Source organism: Scophthalmus maximus, chromosome 8 (assembly GCF_022379125.1).
Source record: "Scophthalmus maximus strain ysfricsl-2021 chromosome 8, ASM2237912v1, whole genome shotgun sequence".
NCBI classification, from domain to species: Eukaryota; Metazoa; Chordata; class Actinopteri; order Pleuronectiformes; family Scophthalmidae; genus Scophthalmus; species Scophthalmus maximus.
Genome location: NC_061522.1, coordinates 18,709,965 through 18,729,726, shown reverse-complemented (window position 1 = coordinate 18,729,726; position 19,762 = coordinate 18,709,965). Strand labels below are relative to the sequence as shown.

The 19,762-nt window shown below is 43.8% G+C and overlaps 1 protein-coding gene across 5 annotated transcripts in view; it reads right to left on the bottom strand.

The window, feature by feature from the left end:
- The window catches only part of xylt1 (xylosyltransferase I), a 138,168-nt gene that overhangs the window by 10,722 nt on the left and 107,684 nt on the right, over positions 1–19,762 (bottom strand). For all 5 annotated transcript variants that reach the window (XM_047333781.1, XM_047333780.1, XM_047333783.1 and 2 more), the window contains 7 exons: positions 19,485–19,657; positions 19,162–19,364; positions 12,143–12,223; positions 10,800–11,016; positions 10,234–10,410; positions 6,696–6,961; positions 2,015–2,213 (listed from right to left, as the gene is read on the bottom strand). In XM_047333781.1, coding sequence (XP_047189737.1) covers positions 2,015–2,213; positions 6,696–6,961; positions 10,234–10,410; positions 10,800–11,016; positions 12,143–12,223; positions 19,162–19,364; positions 19,485–19,657 — 1,316 coding nt within the window. The remainder of the gene's footprint in view (positions 1–2,014; positions 2,214–6,695; positions 6,962–10,233; positions 10,411–10,799; positions 11,017–12,142; positions 12,224–19,161; positions 19,365–19,484; positions 19,658–19,762) is intronic.

Sequence of the window (19,762 nt, the reverse complement as noted above, 5' to 3'; positions counted from 1 at the left end):
AATCTTGGAAAGACTGTTTTATAACTATTATGCAGCTTTTAAATGGAATGAACTACAAACCCACTTCAAACTGAATAGTTTCATTTCACAAGAATAATTCAAACAGTTATTACTAGAATCTTGCAACTGCCTTTAGTTTTCCATTGTGTTGGTTGCTCTTGTTGTCTGTAATTTGTGTTGTCTTTTGTTGCTGTAAATGTTAATTGTTGTCAGGCCTCTCTGAAAAATAGATTTTTATTTCAATGAGTTTGCCTAATTAAATAAAGATGAAATAAAATAAATACAAAATTAAATATCATATTATGTCTCATAATTTTAGGCTTTGATTTTTCAGAATGCTTAGTAAAGTTAAGGATTACCTATACATAAAAGACTGAGGGAAAACAAGATAGGAATAAAAAAATAACAGTAAAATCTAAACACGTGGAAGCTTTATGAAATTGTCTCACAAGCTGGACCCTGTGATGATATACAGTTTATGAATTTTTGCCGCTTGACACAATTACTGAACATTTCATACTGCTGTAACAGTTTTTGAAGCTCATAACGTAGCATTTTTCAGACTATGTGTCAGACAAATAATTCCACCCGTTTGTATTTTTTGAGGTTTTACTTTGTTAATTGCTTTGTTCAATTAGATTATACCATCATGCATTGCTGTTGTTGTCCCCCACTATACTGTATATCCTCTATAAGGATATGCTTGTGTATATGTACTGTACATTGTGGTAGAGCAGGGGGCTTTAACCATCAGTCAAAGCCAGTCATTCTACTGTATAAGATTTATCCAATGCAGCATAATATACCTCTCAATGTCAAATCTGACTTGAGGTGAAATACTAATTTTAACCGTGCTGGCTGTAAGTGGTCCCATACTAAATCATGCTGTAAAAGGGCCTATAAAGGCAGCTGGAAGGCAGCAGTGGAGTGAAAGAAAGACATATCTGTCTTCCTTTATATCTTAAGGAGGACAGGAGACACATTGTTAAGCCAGCCATATGGTTTATCTAGCAAACTGCAGCATATAGCTTTGGTGTCACGGGTCATATCTGCTAAGTTGACATAAAGCATAGCCACCGCAGCTACGCAGCGCAGTCTTATTCAGGCTCTCTCTGCTCTCATTCTGACTGACACATGGACGGACTGACTGATTGACATCCAATGCACAGAGCCACACAGTGAACGTTTCCTTGGGGCTGCGCATCCCGATAAAAGCCACAGCTCACATTGCTTCTCTGTCACTCATGGCTTCATGGGCTAGATGCACAAACAGGGCTTAACGAGTGTTTGCAGACTGGGCATCTGGATGCCTTTTAAGTTCCTTTTCAGATTGTTGAAAAAAGGTCCGGACAGGGTTAAGGTAGTGTGAGTGTGATCCAAAGGCACACAAAAAGAATTGCACAACAAATTCCTTCACAAATCTGTTGACATTCCTGCATTTCTGCAAAGCTGTGCACGATAAACCAGAGGAAAAGGTCAATTTACAGTACATTCACTCAGTTCATTTTGTCCTTTTTAAGAAGACACTGTGCGGCTGTCACACCACAGCCGGGTGGCTGTATCCTAAACAGGCCGTGTGGTAAACAGAAACACAGATTAACATAACAAGACAATCAAGGGAAGCATTCCAGTGTGAAGGTGAGAAGACGTTCTATTAGGAAACAACAAATAAGCAGCACAGGACGCGCTCATCCCTATAAACTTAGATGAATTCAATCAATTTACATTTTACAAGGCCATTACAGGCACCGTTTTAAATGTGTGGGGATGCGGCGCTCCGAGTCTCGGCAAGGTCGCCATAGCAATGAATATAAGGTCACCATGGCAATGAGCTGTATATCTCACCTCTAATTATATGCTGAATAGCTGTGTTTTTTCCCCGTGCGGTGCTCAGGGTTTTAATGTAGCCCACTTCCTGACACACTGGCAACTGCTGACTGATTCTGTTGTGACTCATGCAAAACAGGAGACTTCAATGTAAATTAATGAAATTAATACTAATCTGCTGACTTACCTCTGCAAACTGCAACCGGCTGAATGTGCTGGCTGGATTGGTGGTCAGCTTGAAGTTCTTCTTGGGTGCCACCCAGGTCTCCATGGTCTCCAGCTTGCTGGTGGCCAGATTGGTGGCATGGTGCTTGACCAGGTAGCCCTGGAACTGGTCCGACTGGAAGTAGAGATGCACCGACACCGGGTGGCCCATCGGGAAGTACCTGGCAAAGCATAGAGACGGTGAAGAATCCATTAGCAAACCTGATAGCTGCTCATCTACCTGCTGTTCTGCTACTCAGAGCCAACAGTGTAAGAGGAGAGGAGTCTCCAGATTCATCTGGATGCTGTCAGGACAGGAGCGGCCTTGGACATGTTAATGTGGCTGGATCCTAATGTATGCTCCGCAGTGAAGGTTAGTCGGGAGTCAATTGTGTTTTATGTGCGACGTGCTGGACATTAATTCAGTGACCTTTAACAGAAAACCAATTGGTCAAAGACGTGTGTTGACCAAACTGATGATTCCCTTTAAGCATTGCTTGTTGCATGCCCACACTCGGCCAACACGGTATTTAAACTTATTTCTAAGCCTGTACAAAACAGCAGATAGAAGATAAGTAATGGGCTGGCGAACTGTTAATTAAAGCACAAGTACCTCTGAAAACTTCTAAGTGAGTAAATAACAAACTCCTTTTCGCGCTAATTATTGCTTTAGAGTGTGCTGGTTGCCCCGGCATTTGCCGTGGTTCTGAAGTGGAAGGGATGGTTAAGGACGACACGAGACAGCCGAGACCACAGCAAACTGAAGAGGGCTGTATTGGCTGCAGAGTCAGATTAATCAGAGAAACACACACACACACACACACACAAACACACATACACACACACACACACACACACACACACACACACACACACCAACCAAACACATTACAAGTCGGCTGAACAAAGTTGAACTGGGTCATCCAGTCAGCTGAAGCCAAACGAAGGCCTTGCCCCTCTGATTAGCCTGTTTGTTTGCGTGTTGCCTCATACGTGGCAGAGGGAATGGCCCTCGGGGCGGCCAGCCAGAGTGACTTCTGGAGAAACAAAAAAGAGAGCAGGGTGGGCACTGCTGGGGAACACTCCACAGCTGCTCTCTGCACACTCCCTCTCACCCAGATTTCCCATCCTTCATCTCTTCTGTGTCCTTAAACTTGTCTTTTATTCCTCCTATTTACAATGCACTCACTCACTCTCACGTGCACACACTCACGCACGCACACACTGCCTCTGCCTGCTCCCCGGCGCCCATGCCCTCATCAGTATTCTACTAAAGGACCAGGAGTCAACCCGTCCCAGTAAATGCTACCCTGACAAGCAGAACAGCAAATATTTACACCCAAAAGGATAGTGGTACACACTCCCTCCTCCCCCGTTGCCTTTTGCTGTGTCTTTCTCGCCTTCTCCTCTCCACTCTCCCCCCTCTGCTTTTTCCACTTTGCACCTATCCCCTCCTCCTCTCATCCTGCTTTCTGTCCTCGCCCCTTGGCTCCCATTCCCCTTCCTGCCCTGTCTTTTCCCGAAAGAGATGTGGTGCTGATGCCAGTGTGAGAGGCGATGAAAAGGGGCTGAGGGCGTAGCCGGCACACAGAAGCTCCATTCAGGCATTTACTCCACGGTCTCTCCAGTCCAGTCACAGAGGGTTTCTTAAAAAGCCAAATCCCCCTCTGTGGCCCTTTCCTCTCTTTTACTCCAGTCTCATACTAAGTCCGACCCATACATTTGTTGGTTGCACATCTGAATTCTACAGGCCTGCAAAAGTACACTTAGTTACACTTGTGAGTATGTTAGGAGCACCTAGTTCAAACGAATGCAGTCCACACAAAATGGCCTCCAAAATGACCCTGAAGTTAAATCAACACCACTTTATCGCAGTTAAAACACCCTGAACATTATAACCTTCCTAAAGGACGATTTACTGCAGGGCTTTTGAATTAGCCTGCATTCATTTTAAGATAGGTGTTCCTAATAAACTGACAGGTGAGTGTGTTTGGCCAGTGACCACACACACACACACACACACACACACACACACACGCTGAGCTTGAGATACGAGACCAGGACGTCATGTTGGCCTATTGCCAAATGAGGACTCATCCGCTTCGACTGGCTGTAGTCCTAAAAGCAAACACTTGATGGGTTTTAATTACTCGGCTTCATCAGTAAAATTCCAGATCAATAAAACATAAATAAGAAAGCTCCAGGCAGGCCAGGCGTAGTCACACCACACATATTGCCTATCTAATTATTAGGCCTATAAACCAGACTATGGCTGCATTAATAGAACATCACCAGGCTCCTTTTTAGTTTTTATTTCTTCTCTTTGTTCAGTCCAATCCGAACAATGTCTCACCGCAGCCGTGCGAACAAATCCTATACCTGCCTCGCAACACGGTGAAGATTATTTGTAATGCCTTTATGTCTGAATATTGCACAGCGAATTAATATGAAAGAGCGTATAATTCATGGCCTCCATTCAATAATGGTGCATGTAGGACCTGGCCTGACATTGTGTTAAATTATGATATCTTAATTAGCCTCAGAAAGAAGTACACAACAATATTATGTGACAGCATTATGTATGAAACATAACATATGTCGGGTGAGCCCCAGTGTAGGCTTCTCATGTCTGACCAATACATTCGCCTCTCAGAGGTAAGCATCTGATTTTATTGTGAGAAACAAATATTAAGTATAAAGTGTGAGAAACAAATAGGAGCTGTATTACAGACACGTCCTTAGTTGCAGATCCTATCTTAACTGTAACCATGGTAATGAGGGTTAGGTGCTACTCAAATGTAATGATGATTTGATGATTTTTCCTTGTGTTTACAATAAAAAAAATTGTCAAGTCATAATATACTTCAGGGCCCTGGTGATGTCTTTTGTTTTGTCTGACCAACAGTCTTCAGTTTATTCTCATGAGTGATGATCAAATCCTCATATTAAAGATAGTAATGGTCAATTCATTTTCTGTCAGTTGACAAATCTTGACTTGCAGTTTGCAGGTGAAAACCTCAGACTCAACCAGAACTTCACCCAAAGGACTTTAAGACAACTCACACGCACTTAATGTAACAGGAAGCAATACGCGCACATGTATACACAGACACATGAACAGGATCGCTCTTGAGTCAATTGCATAAACAATCACACATAAAAAAAGCACACTATATACACACAGACACAACACAGGCCTCGCTTGGTGACCTTTGGCCTCTCAGCCATTTAAAACAGTCACATGTAAACGTTAGCGACTGGGGTTTGCTTGTTTGCCTCGAAATTGCTTTTTTCTCACAGGCTAATTTCCTGGCACTGACGGAGATTTTGGAGACCCCCGCGTTCTGTCACTCTCATGAATGCAAATACACTCACATACTCACACGTATGCCACCGCTTTTCCCATGGTCTGCTCTCGCTGTCTCTCTTTTAACAGATGCAGCCAATGAGCAGAAACAGCTGCGAGTGGATAGATGGTTTTGAGGTTTGACAAATGGAAACATGCTTCCTTTCTCTGCTTGTGCTTTACCCACAGGACTTAGCAGAACACCCACAATGATGAAGGGGCTTTTTTTTTTTTTTTGAGAGTTACTAATCACTGGACGCCCCACTTACAGGGAGCAAGCATCACACTTTGTGTTGCCTCCTACTCGACAACAGAGTGACAACCCTTGTACACGTCATCGGCCAGTTTACCTGAGGATTTGTGAATCTCCTCTGAGTAGAACAACGTGAATAGGCAGCTCGAATGACCACCAACAGCGTCTTCGTATATTGTTCAAGCAACAGTTTTCCTTCAAGCTCTTTTCTACTTCAACTGTGTTATCCTTTCTTGAGTGGGCAAAAGTCTCGGTTGTTTGTCGTCGTCCTTAAGAAGAATGTCATCCTAACGCGTTTCTTCTCTGTTGTAGGTTCCTTTGTTTTGAGCTGAGATGCTTTTTATGAGGCACATGGGGATTTATGTCACACTAATTAGAAATTCACACCTCTGCTTTCTGTTTGGAATCAGCATATTTAATTCTTCACACTTTTTTTAATCACTTTGCGTCTGGGTTTCATCGCTGTGCACATAAACTAAAGGTAAGATAACCTAAACTGCTCCTGCGCCAGATGCTGCTGAAAACATATGCTGTCGAAAAATCCTCGCTGAAGCACATCGAGCTGAAATGTTCCGTCTGGCCATTAAAATGTGAAAACCGTAGCGTGGTTTTCCCTTTTTTCGTTGTAGCCACATATGTTAACAGCACCCAGGAATTCTTACATCCCCACTAATAATCCGTGTAATATGAGGGGACAGTTCTCAATGCTATGACCTACATAGCCCCATTATCTTGGGGATAAAGTGACAGAGTACGATATCATGTTACAAAATGAAAAGCATTACCCAGAGTTCTCAGCCGCCGTTTGGAACTGTTCATTGTTCCATCGTATTTCCATGACATGTGAGCGCAGACATAGACATCAACAGAAATACAAAAGGCTTTTATATGCTCCATGTTGTGGTTTCTCATGTTAAACATGGGCGGCTTTTGAGAGTACAATCAAAGTGAGGTGCACCTTTGGATGTACTGTAGGTGCAGGTGTGTGATGGTGGTTTGTGTGTGGTTGCAGAATATGCGAGACATATTTGCACAGGTGAATCTGCGTGCGTTCACACAACAAACCTGCAGCTGTGATCCTTTGGGTTCCCCTGCAGCGAGGCGGCGGCCCTGGCCAGGCCCAGGCGTGAGAAGGAGTGGTGGTACGTGAGCTGCGTGTCCGACAGGCTGGCCACGCCATCTGGCTCGTCGTACACGTTCTCCCAGTAGGAGTTCAGCGCCGGCATTCCCTGCGGAAACGATCCAAACAGGTAGGTGTCCAGCTGGTTCACTATCTCCTGGTTCACGCTGGCTTCGAACTTCCTGGCAAAGAAGGTGGGTCGCACGGTTTGCTGCAGAGGGAGGGAGGGAGGGAGGGAGGGGGACAGCCAAGCACGGATGGTTGAGATAAAAAGAAAGAAAAAAGGAGAAGATTAATACACGTTTTTGTGCCAGAATGTGATGCGTGTGGAAGTGACGTGTGCGCAGAGAAGAAAGATTGTGACGATAGAAGATAGTGTCGTGGGCAGCAGACAAATGGAAGTAAATCTTCTCCAGTGAATTAATTATTATCTGCAATAAATCAAAATTAGTCCCTATTCAGTCTCTTTCTCATTATATTACTTGCACAACAAATAGTCCATTCGTATGTAAGGGGTTCCCAACATAAGAGTGAGGGAGCCCACATGGGGTCGCAAGATAAATTAGAGGTGCTGTGAGGTAATAAGAAAAGGACTTCACGCAGTTTACAGAAAAAAAGGATCAAAAGGGAACAGAACCAGGGGTTTTAGTGGCTTTCCTTTTCAGACTCTAATATCTGTATTGCTTTACTTTCCACATTGATTTACTGGATACTTGGGCTCCTCGGAGGTTTGAATATATATATTTTTAATAAAAGATGGGGGGGGGGGGGATGATCAGACATGGTTGACATATGCAATCTGTGACGAGTAGAAGTCACGAGTAGGGTTACGGTTGCCTCATTTTAAGGTCTCATGAACCTAAACCTCTGGGGACACCTGCCGTCTGTGGTTCCTCTCAGTCAATTAATGGTTATTCCAGAGACTCAACACAATGCACTGACACTAATTGATAATTAATTTGAATTCACAAGGAATCAACCCATCCTAAATACCCTGTCTCTTGGGAGGGAGAAGGGACTTAATATTCTGGATCAAATACTTTGTTATTGCTGTTTCAAAATGCAGGGCAGAGCAGTGTCAAAGGAGTAAAAGAGAGAAAACAATTGATTTAGTGGGAGAGGGTCCTTAAAAGTTAATGACATGACAATGCACATATTGATGAAGGGATTTGGAGCGCCTCACTGGGGCCGCAAGTCACTTTAGGCATCTGTGGCGGACGGTTTGATCACAGGAGTAACAGTCAATGTTAGCGGTGCGAAGAAGAGGCCTTACATCATCAGCTGTAGGATTTCCCAGACCTGTCCTCTGTTCTGTATTTTTTGATCGATTCATCATCTCTTTCCTAAACAGTTCTTTGTGGAGTGTGTGTCACCCTCCGCTCCTCCCATGTCTTTCTCACCGTCTCTGTCCCTGCCACACTGCTGCTTGTGCGGTTGATGGTGCATCACGAAATCTGTCGCCTCCACAGCTTGGCTTACACACAAAGACATCTTCTCAGTCCCGGTCACAAAACTATTTACTGATAGTTACCCAGCACCAAACACCTTGGTGCTATTTGGAGAAAAAAAAAATAGAAAAAAGAAAAAAAGGAGACCTAATGAAGCAATGGCACATTTCTGAGACTTCACTGTTTTCTCAGGCTGGATTTGGCAACTGTGGGATGTTGGCAACTCTGGGATGTTGGCAACTGTGGAACTTGGTGCGCCTTCACACGGTACCAGATGATGCATTAGTCTGCTGTGATTGGCCAGAGATACCGAACGAAAAACACACATTCCCAGGTCTCGTGCGTTCTGACATGTCCTCTGAGCAGCTGTCTGAAAGCGCCAAACCTGTCGCAGCCTGTCTCTCCAACCGACTTACCAAATGCACCTCACTCCGAAACACATTACTAAAAAAATGATGCACTATAAGACAAAGGGCACATTAAAGAATAACACCTCCCCTCATAAGTGCACTTCAGTACGTGGGGAACTCAACCGCTGTACCTTGAATTATTCCTCTCATCTGCAAAACAAATTCAACCCTACTCTCATTGTCTGCATCTTCCCCTCTGCTAAGGTTCAAAGGGAAACCTTGGAAGGGAAGATTGTGCACCCGATGGGATATTAAATCCTATAAATACTGGGGCCTGGCTGGTTTCTGGAAAGGCTGCTTTGTTCCCAGGGTTGGACCTCACTGGTACCAGGGTGCCAGCCAGACCCAGCAGCATTGCCAAGGACCCGTGGTAATGCATTGGCACTGACTTGCCAGAGACTGAGGCGAGACAGATGGCAGACAGGTCTGGTGAGGGGAGAACTGAGGTCAGAGCGATTGGCTTTGGCTGGTATGTGAAGGACAGGGGAGATCAAGTGAGTCACAGCACTTAGAGGACATTCGACTGTGGCAGAATGTTTTCAATTTGTCTCGCAGCTTTTAATTTGTAGGAGCACATTAAAGGCAAACTATGATACTGACTTTCTCCGGGGTCTTGGAATCACTGCCAGTCATTCACTTTCATTTTGAAAAAGCCAACTAACCCCCTTCTCCCCCTCATACCCAAGTCAGGCAGGATCTAATTACTATTAATCTTTTTCCCTTTCAGGGTCATACTAATAAAGACATAATTCTGCATGTAGTAATTGTGAAAGCTGTGGGAACAGGCTGGATGCGGAGGGCGAGAGGACAGACCTCGAGGGCAGAGAATTTAAAGACTAACTGCTTCTGATTTCCCAAGATGTGCCAATGTGTGTGCGCTGTAAACCTCTTCCAAAGTGTGATGTGTACTTTTCAGTTTCATTTCAGGGTTTACCGGATGTCTCAGATGGACATCGGCTCGAAGTTAAGACCTTTTATCCAGAGAACCTTTAAAGCCCAAGGCCCGTATCTCTCAAGCAGCAAAATGTGAAATTTTGGTCTTAAGTGAGACAGATAAGTCAAAGTTTTCAGTCCGAACTGTGACAGAGAGACAGAGGAGAGAGCACATCCTCTGAGACATGTTTTAGAGGGACTGAACATGAATAATAAATGTAATATTTCATCTTAAGCAGCATGTGGAGTTCAGAACGGGTAGTTTTGATTTACCAGAGGCAGATGCTGCTTTACTATACTCACCAAATGCAATTTTCATTATATACTTTGTTGAAATGGTGACATATCGTTAAAGAACTACTCAAATCCGTAACCCGAGTTAAAATACTATCACAAAGTAAAAATACACTCCATTACTGTATTCAGAGTCCTACTGATGTAAAAGCGAAAGAGGTCAGCTGCTAAGATCGGCTGAAAACTCAAAGACAACTGTAATGTGTACAACTATAACCTAAATGTACTGAAATTAACATATATTCCAAGTATATTCATTCTCTTAAAAAAGAAAAAACAGAAGACCTGCCGCATTTGTTTTGTCCCCTGAGAAAAATTTTTATTTCTAGTCGAATGATCATAAAAGGTTGCAAGCCAAAAGTGAATTTCTATGCATTAGAGCTGTGTGTTATTATTACCTGGAAGCGGTGGAAGTCTGCCGGCTTGAAATCATTAGGGGAGCATCCACACCAGTCCACGATGTGCTTGTACTGGCACTTACAACCCAGTTTGCGATTCCAGTTGGTGATGCGCAGGTTATTATCCACCATGCTTTCACAATAGGCGCTGTTCTCCAGCACTGTGTGGAAAAACGACTGGGAAGCGGACAACGGAATTGGATAAGGAGAGAGAGGTAGAACGGAGGGAAGCAGAGACACAGAGACGGAGACAGAATATTAGAAAATTGTTTTTCCTTATAATATTTGTTCATTTCAACAGCACCCAAATCAAAAAAGATGATTACATGTCGGCCTCCAAGTTCTTTTTCTTCCCTAGCATATCGAACACAGCCATGAGGAGAGAACAGTGTATGCTGCCTCTATAACCAATGGAGTGTGAGTACAAAGCAGTGCTCACTTGTCCGTCAAAGGTTAAGAAACACTTGAACGCGCGTCGGTGTGTGTGTGCGCGTGCGTGTTTTAGAAATACAAGGAGAAGGAGAAACCTTTGTTCAAGACATCTGCGTTCTCCTGTGTTTCATTACCTCGGCAGGCAGCAGAGTGTAGGCGTAGAATCGCTTCATGCTGGAGACCAGGTCGTCCTTGGAGTTGATGACATATTCCACGAACAAGCGATTGAGAAGGAACCAGTCGGATCCGCCGTCCACTGAGATGTCGTCTGGGATTTTACGATCACCCAGCCTCCACATGTGTGTGTCGCACTCGAAGAACAGACGATCCAGACCCTGTTTGCGGATAAACCTGGTAAACACACATAAACGCACAGTTAAACCACTAATTGACGACTAAATTCACAGATAGTTAGGGCTTATCATTTGAATGAATCTATCAGTGTTTGAATGAATGAATTCTTAAAAAACAATATCCAAGGGAAAATCAGTCTTCAAATACCATATACATAAAAACATTAAGCAATCTGTAGTTCTCATTTCTATACAATTATAAAAGATTAGCAGCTATTCTGCATGTTCTTCCTCTTTTTATTTCTTCCATAAATGTAAGTTTTGTTGTGGATGTGGAGAACCAACTGCTACACCTTTAGTATTGCAATAGTTGTGTATGCAAACATTACTTTCCCCCTACCCTTGGCCTTAAAGGACTTGATAAATATGTTGTTCACACTTGTCACTCCGCAGTAAGAAAAGCGACACCCTGCATACATAGCGGATGGCGTTACTCCTGCGAACGTATCGAGTGCTAGAAAGAGGGAGTCAAATTCAGGTCAAGCAGGTCAAAAATGTTCCCTCTTTTGTTTTTCTGCAAAGGGTGACAAAGACTGCTGGTGTACTGACCCACGCACATACACAGATGACATTTGGGATTTGTACCAATGCATTTTCAAGCATTACTATTTTGTTTTAGCCATTCAAACACAAGCATATATTGGTCGACTATGAAGACGATTGCTGTTGTTACTGTAATACGGAATTAAATCAGGCACGAAACCCCCTCCGTCAAACGGCACTGAATAAAATAGTGGACTGCAAACACAAAGAGGTACTGCTGAGTCACGCTGACTCATGCATCCAATGTGGATTTTTCTTCACGTGTTCTCGGTTATTTTTGCCCACAGTGTCGGGTGGTGACTGGTTTGCCACTGGGGCATGGTGGCGCTGAAAGCAGAGGGTGGCAGCAGAGACAGGCTTTCTGGCAGTGACCTCGCTACCTAACCCCAGCAAGAAGGTTAACTAATGAAGCCACAGATGGGAGCTAACTGTATAAGGATTCAGTGCCCACGTTGTGTGTGTGTGTGTGTGTGGTATTTGTGTGTGTGTGTGTGTGTGTGTGTGTGTGTGTGTGAGACAGCTTATCAAAGAGTAAGAGAAAGGGTGTGATTAGAATGAAGTCTGAAATATTGGCATCTCACCTGGCATTGTCCCTGCCATGGGACTTGATGAAGTTCATGTCTCTGTATTTGGACAGGAAGGCCACCAGCTGGTTATTGGTTCTGAAATAGAAAAAAATAGACTTATGTTTAACAGCGAGACATATGGTTAGGCCTATTGCTAGAAGCAGAATATTGATTTTGAAGTCCACGCTTTAAGAAACAGAGTGAGTTCTGGAGCAAAATTATGCAAATTCAACTGTTATGGATGCAATTAAAAAGCTCCTTAAACGTGCAATTAATAATCTTCGCAGCCACTTGGGGGCAGTGAAATAAAAATGTGAAGAAAATCCTGACTTATCACTGTTTAACATTATCATTCATCTGGAGACCACATTTACTCTCTTTTAGCTCTGTTTTTTGGAACTCTACCAACTCCTGATGGACATATCTGTGTTTGTAGCTGCTAGATGCTACTTCATGTCCACCAGCTAGTTGCACAAGTTTGTCTGGCTGCAATTTAGTGATAAGCTTGTCATTGTTATTATAAGAATATCTATTACAGACAATGACAAAGGGAAATTCTCAAACTCAGGGGAGGTAACACAGAGTTATCTGAGCAATGTGATTTGGAATGACCTAACCCATCATAAAAATCCAAGGCTGACCTTTCATCTGGCATAAGGCTAGCAGAGCAACAAGCACAGCGAAAGCATAAACTATGTTGAATCCTGCCTGCCTGCAGAGGGCGGTAAAAACTTTATGGATGTTTTACTGGGCCACTGACACAGACGGAGTTTCCCCCGGTGCTGCCGATGGTCGGTGTGTCTGTGTGCGAGCGAGAGAGAAAGCGCTAGAGAGCCACAGCGGGGCAAAGAGCGCTGCACACAGCTCTACAATTAGGCACCAAGAGACCCTTTATGTTGTGTAAAAAATGTGTCTCATTATGAAACTCTGGCAGGACAAACACAGCATATGTAGTGTAAACATTACAGTGTCGTGTAATGTAGTAGCCTATATACAACATGCGCGCGAGGTATACACTTCCCCTCCAATGCTCTAAGGGAGTTAAAAATGTCAAATTTATCAATGTCCCTCTTCGTCTACCTCCTTCTGATCTAAAATAGCATGTAGGGGAGTTATGATTTGAGGCCAACATTTCCCACAGTTCTGTATCACAGAAGCTGTTTTCAGACATTTTGCTGAACTTCTCCTGCCAGCCCCCTATTAAAAATCCCCGCAAAATGTGTGAGCGAGCCCATGTGAGAACAAAGCAGGAAAAATCTCTGGGAGATTCGCAGCGAGCGAGTGGGCGTGGTGATGTCTGTAAACGATAACACTCCTCTATCGCCATGTCCTGCCTCCAGCATGATCTACCCAAACGCCACAGATAGTTCCAGAGGTTTTCTTGCGGTTGTGAGCATGCCTGACCAAGGCAATCTCCTTCTGCGTTCGTCATATGTGAACGACAAACTCCAGAAAAAGTCTGGAAGTCTGAAAACAGATTATGTTGGTTCTCTACCTGAACATGTCAAGCCTGTTGCAAGTAATCTTTGTGTTTCATTCAATAGTAATTTAAGTTTTGAGCATCATACAACAAAGATGGTTCAATCATGTTTTCATCATCTTAGAAATATTTCAAAAATACTGATAAAGACTTCCTGTCTTGATTATTACAACTGTCTTTTTTTGTATTAGACCAAAAAATCTATTGCTCATTTCCAGACTGTTCAGAACTCCACTGACCAACTTTAAACCAGAAACCAAGAGATATGACCACTCTTAGTGGTGATTTTTAGATTTCACTGTTTACTTCTAAGCCTCTTCATGGCCAATCTCTTACATTTATGACCTTTCAGTACCATATGAACCAGTTGGAGATCCTAAGGCAGAGGTCTTTCATCTATTTTAAGGGACTCGGCTGAAAACCAAAGGGGACAGAGCGTTTTTTCAGTCAGGGCCCCGAGGCTCTGGCATGACCTGTCTGAGGAAACATGGCTGGCTAAGTCAGTGAGATCCCTTAAATCCCTTGTAAAATCATACTTTTATCAGAGAGCCTTTCCTGACTTTTTTTGAGTTACTGCTTTATCTATTTTTATACTAATTTATTCCCCTTTTTATGATTACTTTTATCTTGCATCACTGAATTGATTTTTGTATTTCACCATATGATTTTGGTTTTAATTTGCTGCCCTGTGGGAAGCTTTTGAGTTTGAAAAGGATTATTATTATTATTTATTGTTACTATTATTCATGCTATGTAGACATGGCCACTTTTGATCAACCAAGCCACATTGGAAGGATTTGGTTTATACAAACTAAACTGTGGATATAAGAGCGATGGAAACTGTAACTCCACTCAGCCTTGCTGCCATTTTCCCCTGTGGCTGTGCAATGATGACAATCCCGGTGGCCAACTCTTTTTTCCCCCCATTGACCACCATTATCCTGTATATGGCTGCAGCACTAGAACACCTAGAGCAGCAAACAAGGTAGGTTTCATGAAGAGTATGTTTGTTTTCGTCTGTGATCTCACTGGTTCAAAGTGAACAGGGCTCAGCGCTTCTGTGCACCAACGGGAATTTATCGAGCATGCTTAACGATTTAATGATAGTTACAGGGATCACTGTCCATCAAACGACTTTTATTGTTGTTTATTCGGTCATGAATATTTAAACGCTCCCTGCAGCCATGTTTTAAGCTACAAAATACAAAAAAAAACTATTTTCCTCAAGAAAAATACGCCGAGCAAGTTAAATTATCTCAAATTAACTTAATATTCTGCTTGACTGTTGATGAATGTTGTCTCTTATTTTTTAAATTGTTTTATGTTTTTGTATTTGCCTGTAATCAGTGTCATATGTGCTGCTGCCTGGCCAGGACACTCTTGAAGTTGTTTTTTACTCCTGGTTAAATAAAAGTTACCTAGACAGTTATGTGTCTCGGATCATCCGATCACAAGTGGACAGCTCTACAGTTCCACAAGTGCAGGTGTGAATGCATCCAAGACGCATTGTGGACGCATTTTAGATCCAATCAGTCAGACCACTTTTGGAGGAGGTCTGGGAGGCATGCGACCACATGCTTTTAGCTGTGTGAACGCAGATGTGTCCTGGGGCAAATTGAAGGACCGCCTACTCAGCTGATGTCCTCTGATCCACCACAGTCTTATAATGAACTGAAAATATTTTTATACTTCCCAGTAATTAAAAAAAAAAAAAAAGTAAATTCATTTCAGAGTTGTGTGCAAAAGTTAACAGTAAACACATGATGTCTCCTACTTCACTGAAAAGTCCACCCTCAGTGTATTTGCCCTGGAGGTTTCACATCACCACATGACACTTTTGTAAGTTGCCCTTTGAACCGTGTTTTGCTGTGATGTGACAAATTCCACAATTAAGCGAAAACAGAGAAACTTTTCTTCTATCTGCAGAGAAAATGAGAAAACAATCATCTAGTGTCTCGGTATACATCCTTATATGCAGTGAAGCTCAGACATCCAAGCAACAACAAGAAAAGTGACTTAAATGTTATAGAGAAATACGTTTGGTAGGGTCACTTACGAACAATTAAGAGTGTCAACCCCCTGGTCCCACCGAACTGTAAGGACTGTTTAGGATCATTCAAAAGGTTGTGCTTTCTATGATTTTGATGAATGACTCCATGCTGCTCTTACAATGTAGAGCAGTCTACTTCGTCATACTCAGGCCAGACAGGCTAAAAGCTTTGCTCTGCAGGCGATGCCCCAGTCAATGGCTCTAACATTTCATCTGTGGTGGAGCTTTTCATGATGGCTTGGCTTGCCTTTCTAAAAGAGCAGCGAGGCTCTGGTAAAAAGCTCAAGGATCAGTTGGGGGAGGGACAAGCGCATATTAATGTCATTTTCTCTTGAAGGAGCAATTTCACAGCCTGGGGGGCTTATCTAAGGAGGTCCTGAGCCATAAAGCCTAACTGATGATGTGCTGTACAGACACATCGCAGTCCTCTCTGTCTCGTCTTCCCACACACACACGCATGCTTGCATGCTGTGTATCTGCTAGTATGCACACTGACAATACAATATACGGTACATGCACAGAGACAGGCACACACATGCACGCACAAACACTCATGCACACAGACAACGCAAGGGGAATTCATGTCAAGCTCCACATTTGCCAGCTGAGTGGTCACCCTATCCACTGGGTCTAATTTGCTTACTGTCAGCCCTGTGGCTGCTCCGTCTCACAGTGTTATTCACACTCACACATTAACACACACACACACACACACACACACACACACACACACACACACACACACACACACACACACACACACACACACACACACACACACACACACACACACACACACACACACACGCACACACACTGATTTGAGTCCCAACCTCGCCTAACATACAAAAATAAGCACCTTTTCAATATCATAGCCAATTAAACATCATCATCATGCCAGTAAAACTTCCTTGGTCTTAATGTTAAATTCATAATGGGCCCTTTTTACAATTAGGGCTTTTAACAGATATTCTCAGAGGGGAATAACTGAACACAATGGCTGATGGGTTATGAACTCACTCTTAAACAGATGAGGGATGGATCATACATTCACTATATTGGTCCTGGGGGGAAAAAACACAACACCTTCAAAAAGTTCTGCAACTTCACTAAATACATTTTTAAAAGAGTTGGCTCAGTTGCAAAGGGGCCTACATGTATTTCTTTTTCACAGCAGGAAAAATGGCACCTATCGGTTATGGAACTGAGCTAAAATATTTTAAAACAAAACACTTTTCCCTGAGGTAGACGACGAAGGGAAAGAGATTAGGAGATATGGCGCCTGCAGCCACTCATTGTCTCACAATGCTCAGACTTCTTAAAAGCTGCTATAAAGTCTATGAAAGGGGCTTTAAAGGGGAAAAAAAGAGATGAAAGTGAGGAGACTGTAGATAAAAGCTGGGAAAGAGTGCTGTACTCTCTGACAAAGCAAGCGTGTAACTCATCCTCTGGCCTCTCTCTGGACGGACACACACACGGACACACACACACACACGGACACACACACACACACACACATACACACACACGGACACACACACACACACGGACACACACACACACACATACACACACACACACACACACACACACACACACACACACACACACACACACACACACACACACACACACACACACACACACACACACACACACACACACACACACACACACACACACACACACACAGCCTTCTGCTGGTGTGAGGGGCTCTGGGTTGGCCTTTGAGAGCCATCCATGCAGCAGGACAGACATTATCAGGGAATTAGAGGGGAAATAATGCTCGTCTCCAGTCCCACTGATAACAACAGCAGTAGTCAGGGCAGCGTTGGGCTGGGGAGCCCCCCACATTCCTGACTGCACCATGACAAGTTTTTTGGACCAAGCCTGTAATATAAGGAAACACTAGAGAGCAAGTGGGACAGTTTTAGTTGGATAAGAGGATCAGCATAAGCAACGGGTTAAAGCTCGTAATGAAAAAGTTAATTTTTTTTAAAAGTGGGGCCCCTGCTTACGCCAACATGTTTTCCTGTGCTGCAGTAAGTCCATAATGATAATGTAATGCTGATGTGTTTATTTGTCGAGGGAGAATGTCTCTTATCACTCGATCCTCATCCCAAAGAGATCAGAAGGGATTGTCAGCTGATTGGGTTTCAGCTCCTCGCTCGAGGACACTCGAGTAGCTCGGATACTCACTCTCTCAAGGTCTTGAACCCAGCGCCCGCCACACTTGCAAGTTCAAGTCAGTAAATATGCATGTGTGCAGACTTGGTCAAATCCAAGCTGTGGTTACAAATGCACTTGCTAAGCAAAGATACAAGTGTGCAATTTCCATATTTCCATATTGCATGGAATCCAAAACATGCGGTTCCCTCTCGTTCCCCTTCCCTAACTGTTTATTCTCACTCCCGCATCGCTCCCTGTCATTTCTGCCTCTCGGCTCCCTCCTTCGCTCCATCAATCGTTTCGTTTCCCAACAGATGGGGCTTAAAACCTCCACTGTCAGCCCTTTTCTCAAAAACATCACCCTCATGCAAATGAGGAGGCAAACGATGGGGAGAAAACTGTGTCTCGGCGCATGCACTTGCAAATACCTTTAATCATGCACTGACAGACAGACAAACAGGATAAATATGCACATGTGTACACAAACAAGTGCCGAGACGCGCTCGGCACTCAGACGCGCACACACTGGTGCAGAAGCGCACGCAACATGCCTAAAACAGCTCAAAACAACAAGACTGAGCCCATCCATTAGCAACATCCACGTTTAACCCTGTATCCTGGCTCCAGCTGTGGAGACATCAGATCCAGCTTCCTTTTACCCAGTGGCTATTACAGCTTGTCTAAATTCAACTGGTGGACATCTGGCTGTGCAGAAGAGATAACTCTCCCCTTAATAGGAGGATTTTAATTGGCTGCTGCAGAGCTACATCAAAAACCCAGCAGACCCTGAACTCCCCGAGGACTATAAACTCACATAAAAACACAGTGCAACTCATGAAATTTCTCCTCCAATAGCCCATTTCCATGCTACATGTCCACTTCAAGTAGACTTTGTGGCTTTTAATTACCTTTTACAGCCTCCTAAAAGGGATGTTTTGGAGGGGAGGGATGACTTTCGGACCGTACAGTACACTGCAGACCTGGAAAGTCAATAGGTATTGACCCAGGGCAATTAAACTTTAATCAGTTCACCATGTAACCCATTCAATGGAGCGCATGCAAGGAAACAGTGGCTTTGGGAGAGGAGATGTGAACGAATAGTGATTGAGAAAAGCAGAGATTCGACTGCATTGATCTGTTTGGTTTGGAGTGACTCTGTATTTAAAGCTCACAGTTAACCACAGGAGCCCATACCGGCGGTGTATATTGGATTTCTTCCTTATTGGCTGAGAGTGTCCACTATTGTTGCACGTCCACGGCGACTGCGTTTTTTAAAGAGAAAACCATGTCCAGTCCACAGATTGGTTACATTGATTGGATGCGCGCCTCTGTTACCTGATGGGGTAGTCAGCAGCACTGAGGTTGATGAAGAAATCCCAGCTCCAGTCCCTCATGGCCAGCAGGTCGGCCATGCTGCGGAGGTACATGGTCAGCAGGCTGGCGCCACCCCAGATGGTGGACATGCGCCAGGGCGTCACCCTCACATTGGGATACTGAGTAGCCAAGGCCTGAACCTGCCTATGCAGGTAGTTGGAGCGCTAAAAACAAAGGACAGTGACCGATGAATGATTACAGTTATATTCTGTCTGACAGCAAACAATAAGTTGAAAACAAACAAATGTAATCAAATCAAACTCGCAGGCTCTGTGGGGGCTCACCTGATCGACGTGTACGTAGTAGTAGTGCGACGCGTGGTAGATGGCTTTGAAGAGGCGCTGAAACTGGCGAGAGGCGCGTCCGTGCACCACCAGGACGAACGCTATCCTCACTGGTTTGAGTGGAAAGCTCTCGGCAGAGTCCTCGTCCCACTGGACGTTCACATTGGCTTTACCTTCGCAGACACAGAGAAGTGTTTATGTGTTTATGTGCATCATTCATTCACTCATCTGCATGTGACTCGCCGCTGCACGGATTCTCCGTCGGCAACACGATCAGC